The sequence below is a fragment of the Indicator indicator genome, chromosome 1 (assembly GCF_027791375.1).
Source record: "Indicator indicator isolate 239-I01 chromosome 1, UM_Iind_1.1, whole genome shotgun sequence".
Classification (NCBI taxonomy): domain Eukaryota; kingdom Metazoa; phylum Chordata; class Aves; order Piciformes; family Indicatoridae; genus Indicator; species Indicator indicator.
Genome location: NC_072010.1, coordinates 16842700 through 16852460, shown reverse-complemented (window position 1 = coordinate 16852460; position 9761 = coordinate 16842700). Strand labels below are relative to the sequence as shown.

Below are 9761 nucleotides of genomic sequence, written 5' to 3'. Positions count from 1 at the left end.
TCTTTATTTTTTCACAGGATTTACATATTTATTATTTTCTTATCACAGTTTAGTGATTTGTTTCTACAGCTGAACAGCTGAGTATTCTTCCACTGTATATATTGATGTTCTGGAGACACAGGTTAGCATGTTCATTGACTTCTATAGCTATTTTTCTCTCTTTGTCAAGACAAAGACCAAAATGTTGTCCTTTCTGAGCATGTTCTTCACAGTTTAATGCGCTAAATTGGCAAGTCTTATTAGTTTTAAGTCCACTCAAGTGAAATTTGTTGCTGTTAATACACCCTTCCCAGCTCCCTCCCCCCAACAAAACTAAATTATGAATTTTCCTGATATAAAATCTGAGTTTGGGTTTCCGAGCTGAGCTCATGCACACATTGTTGCTGATGATGTCTGGCGCATTTGGACGTACTTCCCTTTCTCAGCCAAATTATTAGTTCATCAATGACACTCCCATGTCGTTACAGTCTGTGCTGTGTTCCCATCAGTCACCAACACAGTTTGATTAAGGCACTCAATTATTTTTTTGGTTTTTATGGTAGGTCTGATGCAATTACAGCCAATCCTGAACTTTGTCTAATTGCAGTTCCAGTATGCACGGCCTTCGGGCAGTCAGGAGTCAGTACGCGTCCGTTTTCTCCCACACTCCCTGTGATGGATAATCTGGCTTTGTTTCTTATGGCTTCAGAAAAGGTAAGCTAGGTTTATAAAAGAAAAAAATGAAAAAAAAGAAAAGAATGGAAAAAAAAAGGAGAGAAGAGGTAAGCGTTAAAACGTTTCTGTCCTTCAACAAACTGGGACACAGCAAACACCAAAAAATTAAATTTTAGACATCTGCATTTTTTTCATGTTACCATTAAATATAATAATAGTAATCATCATAAATGTAATCACACAGCAGTTAAGTCTACTACTGGAAAAAATACTAGAAATTCTGAGGGTAAATTCCATTACAATTAATCATTATTGATTTGAATATAAAATCTGGATTTGATTGAGAAATTAATAGAAGAGGCAATATTTTCATCTAAACTGATTCAAACTACATTTAGATACTGTGAAATGAGAATCAAGACCTTTTATGACCCTGAAAGTATTAGCATCAATGAATAAAATCATGTACACGTCTTTGTAGGCTCAGATCTTCAACTGTGAATGTCAAGATAAAATATAGCTACTGAAAATTGTTTATGAATTGCAATAGCTGTATCTATGTGATAATTCCATGGATAAAATCTAAAGAAATTATTAATTTTCTTTTTTTTTTTCAGTACCAGTAAATCTGAGAACTGTCCTCAAATCTCTTTTCCTATATATATTTCCCTACTATTAGAGAAGGTGGAAACTTTCAAAGGAAATGTAGTTTATTGAAAGAAAATACTATTTTCTATAGTTTCCCACAGTTGGTCTACATTTTCCACAAGAAGGTTTACGGTTTTATTACATCAAAATCTATGCTTTCAGGTAAATCAGAACAAAGTATTTTGTTTAGGGACTCATTGACTCAAGAAATAAAGTTTGGATTTGCTAAAAAAAAAAAAAAAAAAGATCATCATTATGCCGTCTAACTTTAGCTATCCAAAAATCAGGAACTTAATCTAAAAGAACTCTCTCATGTCATGATAGAAAAAAGCAAAGATGACTAATTTGGACTAAATAATTTCCAGATGACTAAAATGTCAGGCAGCATTTAAGGTCAACCAACGCGGTAAGGGCACCTGGAACAACAGGCACCTAAGCCACGCTGGGTTGAAACAAATTTCAAAGGTACCATGTTAAGATATTAATTAGTGAGGAAATTTGATTTCTAGTGAGCAGAAGCTACAGTCTATGCATCTTGCAGGGATGCAATCTGAGACACCAATTGGAAAAACAGAGACAGGAGGGTGCATTCACACAGGAGCAAAGGGATAACAAACATCAGAAAATCATTTTATTTGCTTTAATACTGATCTCTGCATTTAGAACTTTGTCCCTCTGAGCCCAGTTTCTCCTTCCAAGGTAGCAATGAAATCCTGAGCTAGCATTCGATATGCTGAATTTTGTATTTGAGTGTGTGCATAGCAATGAGAGGGATTCCTTAAAACTCCCAAATGTTTCCACTGCTTCTGGATACATTTCTATGAAAATGCACCAGTTTAATATTGCACTGTGCCATTAGCTCCTTCAAAAAAGATTTTTTTGAAAATAAAGCTGCTGCTGTGGCGTGGCTGGAGCTTAGATATAAATGCAATTTTCCAAAACAATTACACTAAAGCCCTCACCAGCAGCTGAATTCAGGAAAATGCCTCGGCATTATAGCATTCCCCTTATGAAAAACCTTGGCTTTGATAATCATCAACTGCAGTGTCCAAAGTCACCCTTTGAAATTTCTCTGCTGTCACAGTACCTTGTGACAGGGACTGCTGCACACATATCTTGGCCTAATTCAACAGCTGGATATAAAAAGGGAAGTGGAAGTAATGAGGGAGTGGGGACTTGGGCCCATACATACAAAAAACTTCAACTACTCCCCATCAGCAAATAAAAATCTGCACATTTGCAAAGCAGCGACACAGAGCAATGTGGTGTGGCTCCACATAGTGCATGCCCAGAATCCCATTGAAAATAGATGTTGAGGGCTGGTAACTGCCTGCAGAAATGCACAAAATGTTTTGGTCAATGGCAAGAAAAACAAATGTGCTTTTGTTTTGGGGAGGGATGAAAGTCCAAACCAGATTAGAATGCAGACTGCAGTGGAAAAGGGACAGCTTGCTTCAGATGTGCTGCATTTCCCAAAAAGTGGTCATTATGTACCAGCATTTCTCCATCACTTTGATTAGCTCTCTGTTCATGGCCATTCAGGGTTTGCCACTGGGAAATTAGAGAGAGAGCGCTCAGATTTATATGGAATATCCAAGTCATGTTTAATTGTGGTTTTGTAGCTCAGTCTAGTTAGTGTTCTTGCCATTGACAGCTCAGCACAGGAAGTAAAAATAGATTCACCACAAATAAAAAAATAATTAAAAAAAGAGCAAAACCAAACAAATTCTCAGCAGCTTTGCACAGAATAACAGAAAAAAGCTGCAGCAAAACAACTCCTGTCTTTTCATAGCAGAGATTCAGAGATTAACAACAACTCAGCAACACACCATGAAAGCAACCCAGACAGCTAACAAAGCCAGGAGGAGCAGGTCAAACTTGCACTCAGGTAGGTGCCATAAAGCCAAGTAACCAGGTAAACGTCTGTGTTACATTTTAAACTACACTACAGGTCATAAGCCAGGCTAATACTCTGCTTAACTATGCTCTTACAATTTCAGATGTGCAGCCTGGCTGCAGAAAGAGTTTCAGGAGTGGCTGGGATGAGAGGGAAAAGTCTTGGCATTTACTGTATTACCCAACTGTGACAGTCTCTGTGCAGTAAGTGAATACAGTTAATAGTGATTATGTATTTTCAAATCTGTCGTTAGTTTTGATTAAACTAGTTTGGAATTAATCAGATGAAAATAATGACTGCCCTGTTCCTATCAGTAAATGGAAAACTGATATCATCCTCAGTCTATACAACATAAATATTCTGACCTTTATGCATTCTTTCATTGTTCAGAATGTACCTGGGTCACATGGAGGTGTCTTTGGCACAAATATTTAAGGTAAACTAAACTTCTAGTGAGTTTTTCTATCTTGAATATGAACTAGAAGTATAGAAGTCCAAATAAATGTATTAACATATGTACTGAGCCATCTGATAGAAACTAATTTTTTTTTGTAATTAATTTAGTATTTTTTTAATTGCTTTAATTAATTATAAACAACAGCATGGGATGGGAGAGCAAGAGAATGAAGCTAAACTAGAAGCTGGTTCATGAGCTTCATGGGTCACTGAGAAGTCCATGGAGAGGAAGGGGTGGTGGCTGGCTGGATACTGGGTCAATCTCTTTGAAAGTCTGCAAATTTGGGGTGAGGAATTCATTAGGGCTTTTCCCTAGAGCAGCTGGAGAGAATGTTGTTAGGGTCCACGCTATTCTCAGGGCATCAGCTCAACTAGTGTACTAAGAGCTTACTACTATTATAAAAACAACTGGAAAACTGCTGCTGCCCAAGGGAAAGCAAAGGGATTGTTCCCCCCTTGAAACAAACTTCCTTTCCTGCCTTCAGCAGATGCAATAGGCTGTCATCCCTTCTGAATGTCACCATCCCACACATCAGAACTAGTCCTGTATCATACAGACTAGTCCTTTACCATACAGACTAGTCCATGTATGTGGAACAGTCCTACTGCCTTGCAGGCAGAACTTCCTTGAGACAACTAATTTTTGACTGGATTAAGCTAAAATAAAAAAACCATGGTAATGAATATTAATTGTCAAGTGGGTTATTTAAGGTATTTTATATTAGTTTACAGCATACACTATTAAAACCCTTTGATGTTAGATTAAAAAGTCAGCCTGTTGGTTACTCATGCAGGTTAGAACCACAAAACATCTTTCCATATTAGTGAGTTTTAGTCCAAGTACGACCCCTTTACTCCTTGGATAAATAAACATATCAAAGGTTTTGAAAAGTTTTAAGACAGGCATATTTCTGCAGAAATACATGTAACCAGTGTTGTGGGCTCTGTACTGCTGCCAGCTAACAGGGGTTTATGACTAGCACGTGTACAAAGAGATGGCATAATCACCCTGTACAGAGCATGGTGCACAGGTAACCCTTGCTAGGAAAAGATGACTACCTTGGCAGTCTTCCAGATAAACCTAAGTGTTTTTATAAGAAGTTCACATCCTGACATTTCTCAGATAAATAAGTAGAATGAAGACTTTCAGAAGTCTATAAATAGTTGCTCAAAATCCTACTAATTTTTTGGGGGGGACGAATATTTAAATGTCTGCCCCCTATAGTTTTTTTAAGGAATTATCAAAAGTTTTGACTAAGCCAAACATTCTCAATAAAATTCAAAATCAAGAGTGGGCATTTTTCATATATTTTTTTCTTTTAAGAATCCATCTCCATGTTGCAAAAAGTCCCACAAAAATCCTAGCTTTAGAGAAAGGTACTTAGGATCTTTCCTTAGCCCTAATTTTTGTTTCAAGAAAACAGTATAGCTAAAATAAATTCTAAAAGTATAATCATAGTGTTTGTTGCACTGGAATCACAGAGGTGGATGGCAGCTTAAAAGATTGTCAAGTCATGGCATGTTTAGCGTGCTAAGCCAGTTTGGATCATTTGAATGAACGCTTTGATTTTTTTTGTTTGCTTTCTTTAAGAATGTGTTTTGGATGCATTGCACCCTGTAATCTGGATAAGGAATATGTTTTCTAGAAATTTTTTTTTTAATACAAATCTGGGGCTACTATTAGTTGTGGACACACCGCTAAAGAATTTATAGGAAGAAGAGATCTCTTCATTCGTGTTTTGCACAATTACTTGCACAGGATTATTTCTTTTTAAGATCCTTATTACTGACACTAGGTAGTTAACTTGGGAGATTAATACTAGCAGCTGGAATTCCTGTACCCCAGTTCACAGTAATGAACACTCTCCTATACTCTTGAAGTTTCCCCCTGACACCTACTATTCTTCACATTGTCACTTGTGAACAAAGTTCACAGCTAAGACTTTTTCCTTTTTTTTTTTTTTTTTTTTTAAACACAGAGAAATCAGGCAGCTCTGTTACAATTAAAATATACCCAGGGTCATGACTTCTTGTACAAGAAGGAACAAATGAAAGCTACACAGTGAGAGTACGTTTGGGATAGTTTCCCAGCCAGCGTACACCAAGCCCCCTCCCTCTCTCCCCAAGAACCCACCTATTCCTTGCAGCGCTCCAGCTACCATGCTCAAACACCATTCTCTGCTCACTCTGTGTCTGCTCTGTACTGTATGGTTCGGTACTGTACCGGCTGTGCCTTTAGACTGTAAGCTCCTCGGGACAGGGACCTGTTATGTGTTTGGCACACTTCACCTATTGTACAGCGCCGTCTACTCCAGCGCTATATAAATAATAAATAAAAAATAATAATTGTACCTCCAGTTGTTTCCTCCAAAACGTTTTCTAGGTGGCAACATATAATCTATAATATTTATCTCCTCTCCCGAATTTTTTGTATCTTGCTTCCACTATAGGGATGGCTCAGTGATTACAGGAAAATGTAGCTCAAGCTTTTTGTTAACAAAGGAAATGTGGCTTGTTATTTGTGTGGGCGAGAGAGCTCTAGGTGACAGAAAAGGGCAGGGTCCCAGCTGCACCTTCGTTTATAAAGCAGCCAGCATAGATTGGGAGCTATGTAAAAGTTATACCTAGAAGCAAAATTTGCTGCTACGTGCCATTTGCAAAGGTCAGAGAGCTGATTTGTCTAATGATTAGTTGGCAAGGTACTCACTGCATGGATGAGAACAAGTAAAACATCCCTGCATGCCTGCTCAGGGTAACTATGCAGGAGGTAGCTCGGCAATGTCAGTGATTCAGTCTCCAAAATCACTGCATGCACATCTAAGATACAATAGTCCTGAGCTAGGTAAGGGGTTCATTACTGAAAGCTGAGGGTGAAAATCAAGGTGTTTTCACTGGTTAGTGACTTTTTGTGGTTATTATAGTGGGCAAAGGTTGACCTGAAGTAGAATATTGTGAAAAAAATGCCACACAATTAGCGTAAAACAAATGGAGGGTGAAGGAACAGGGTACAGAGGAGAGAGAGAAGGTAAAACAACATTTAGACTTCTTGTAACAGTGCCTTGTCTTCCATTAGGTTAAGTATGGTTCAGTGACATTGCCTAGCCTAAATCTTGGTTGTAACAAAGTCCAGTTAGGGCCAACATCAAACAAGAAAGACTTGCAGTTTGTCACTAGTACAGTGCAAATCTTCAGGAAAACAGACTGGCCAATCAAATAATTAAACACTGGCCCTCTGAATATATGTTTTGCAATTTCAAATAGTTGCAATTACCCAACTGATTCAACAACATTAAGTTGTTAAAAATGTATTTTGCATGTTAAAAATTCCTTGCAATGCAGATGTCTATTAGCAACATAGAATAGTATACTGTACATCTGCAGCCAAAAGAACTGAACCACTTTGCACTGAAGTTTTCCAAAATATAAAGCTCTGTTCAGAAGCAAGCACCACTAGACAGACATGTCACAACACTGCATTACAAGATGCATCGCCCACTCACTGTAGTAGACCCTAAGTCCTACCCCTAAATTTTAATACTTTCGGTTCCATATACGTTGTAACCTTCTCTATAAGTTGCTAAATTCTGGGTATTCTGCGAGGAAGTTGGGTTAAAAGTCTGTGCACTCTTTGCCACCTTCATTCGTTTCGCCTCTGCCCTGGACTTGTAACAGAACTCTATCAAAGCCACCAGCATTGCCAAGCCCAAGCCTCCAACCAGAATGTAGAAGACTCCAGCAACGTTGCTGAGACTCAAGGCACTCGTCTTGTCCTGGGGAAACAGAAGCGACACAGTTAATTCTGGAAAACAGACAGCCAGGAACACAAACTACACATCAAAACATTGGAAACAGAAAGAAATAACAAAGTTTAGCTAAAATTACCTAATTCTTGCAAAATGTGACCTATCTGGATCTATAAAATATATTATAAGTGCTTAGTTTTCTTGGTCGGCATAAGAATTATTATAAATATGTTGCCAACCTACCAGGATGTCAACAAATGAAAGCATTTGTTCCATTAAGTGAAGAATTAAGCAATGACACGTCTAGCTCTTTTTTTAGGGAACATTTCAGCATTGATAAAAAGCTGCATTTATGTAAAGCTCTTTAAAAGCCTTGGAATCCAGAAAGCCATTTATATTAGAACAAAACTCTGCTTGATCTTTACAAAAACAGTAATTGCACTTGTGGTAGGCATTGCTGTTAATTTAATCGATCCAGACTGAGTTTCTGATACTTAAATGACAGCTGAAAATAACATGTGAGGCTTAAGTTATTTCTTTGAACAAACACTTCCTCTGAAAGTGTACTCTGTTCCATACACATCATGATGCAATTGCCTCTTACCCATTATTGTATTTTGTTTCTATTTTATTATAGATACAGTTCTGGAATATGCCCATGGGCTACTAAGGCTCAGTAACAGTATAATTTGAAATAGCAGTTTATGAAATCTTACACATTACTCATAATTTAGACAACAGGGATAATTTAGCAAATTATCGAATACACATCATTTTAGAAATGATCATCTTCTTGGACACATTGTAGTAAATAGCTGCTCTACATTTCTCTATACTTCACAGCTTAGTTATGAATTGTATTTTTTTTTTTTAATTTGAAATCCATGTGCATTTTTAGCACAGTTCTCAAGGAACTCTCTCAGGATTGACTTCCATATACTACACCGTGTGCCTTAAGGTACTTATAAAGCTTTATTCTTATGCAGACTGTATAATCTTTACCTAAAGTAAGGCGAGCATTTAACTTCCCATTGTAATCTCTATGAAATTTTAGCTTACAAAGAATGCAAAATATTTGGATGTTTAATTTAAAGAGGCACTATTTATTGTGTAATCAGTAGATTAGCACAGTAACATTTCCCATGGGTGTAGAGAGGTGTTTGGGGCTTACAGGTGACATCTGCTTTGTCTGTCTCTTCTTAGCTGGCTAAAAGGACTGAATAACTTGGAGGTGACTGTATTCCTCTGGTGGTAATTGCTAGCATGGTGCTTGCAGAGGAGGAGGAGGCAAGACAGAAAAGGACCTAGGCTTTCTCAGCTATCCTGTATAGATGCTCTGACATCATATTAACTGATGACTGATGTTCACTCCTTTCTCCAAAGCACTTGCCAGAACAATTAAAATATTTTGGAAGTTTTTTCCCAGGCTAATTTTACCTGCTATCCATCCATCAGGATAACTCTCAGGGCATGCCAGCAGCAGACAGTTGTTGCCCATCGTAATTTTTAGTTCTGGACAGCACAGCCTGGCACAGTGACAGGTACTGTGAAGAAATTTCAGCCTTGCTGAATATAGGGCTGGCACTGACTGTGGTGCTTCCCAGCCATCAGAAAACATCCGCTTCTGTGTTTGTAACCAAACAGAGAGAAATTGAGAAGGCTCTGCTCACTGCAGCTGTCAAGATTATTGTTTGGGAATGGACTAGGGTAAACACTGAAAGCTGTAGAAATCTATTAATTATGGAAGCCTTTCAGTTCAAAGCTCAAGTTATGTTTTTCTTGGTTCCCAAGGAACCAGAGACCTTCCCAAAGGCAGCCAGGCACAGCCATCCTGGGCAGTGATGAAAGGCAATCCTTCCCACTAGCATTTCTCCTTTTCAGAAAACTGTTGAGGGAGGCCAGCTCCAAAAGGAGAAGGTATGAAGGGACATTTCCTAAGCAAAAGTCCCTCCCCCCTTGGAAGGAAGGAAACAACTAACCCAACCTGCCTCCTGAAAACAAAAACCCTGCATTCCAAGTCTTCAGCAGATGCCTTGGATATGTAGGATGGTGTTTGGTGATTTAGATCACAGGACTTTAAAAAGCAATAGTGCTTCTTTAAATTAAAGTGTGACCCCCATCACGATGGGGCAAAGCCGATTTGTTCTTGTGTCTACAGCTGCTTATTTTATTTATAAGTAATTTTGTTTATTACTTCCTTTACTGCTTTGTGAACACGATAGTAGGTCCCGAACTGCAGCGACTGACCTTACTTCCAGAGTCCTTGGGTCCACATTCACCTTTATCGTACCACCATTTGTTTTTCAGCTTGTCTAAGACGCCTGCCTCACTGAGTTTCAAAACGGCAAGGTTTACAGGAGTTC

The 9761-nt window shown here is 38.2% G+C and overlaps 1 protein-coding gene across 2 annotated transcripts in view; it reads right to left on the bottom strand.

The window, feature by feature from the left end:
* Positions 1 to 533: 533 nt before the first annotated feature.
* GRIA4 (glutamate ionotropic receptor AMPA type subunit 4) overlaps positions 534 to 9761 on the bottom strand; it is a 238161-nt gene continuing 228933 nt past the window's right edge. The window contains exons 14-16 of one of the 2 annotated variants that reach the window (XM_054400646.1): positions 9646 to 9760; positions 7291 to 7425; positions 534 to 698 (exon numbers count right to left, since the gene is read on the bottom strand). In XM_054400646.1, the coding sequence (XP_054256621.1) occupies positions 534 to 698; positions 7291 to 7425; positions 9646 to 9760 (415 nt within the window). The remainder of the gene's footprint in view (positions 699 to 7290; positions 7426 to 9645; position 9761) is intronic. The other variant, XM_054400655.1, reaches the window with a different exon arrangement.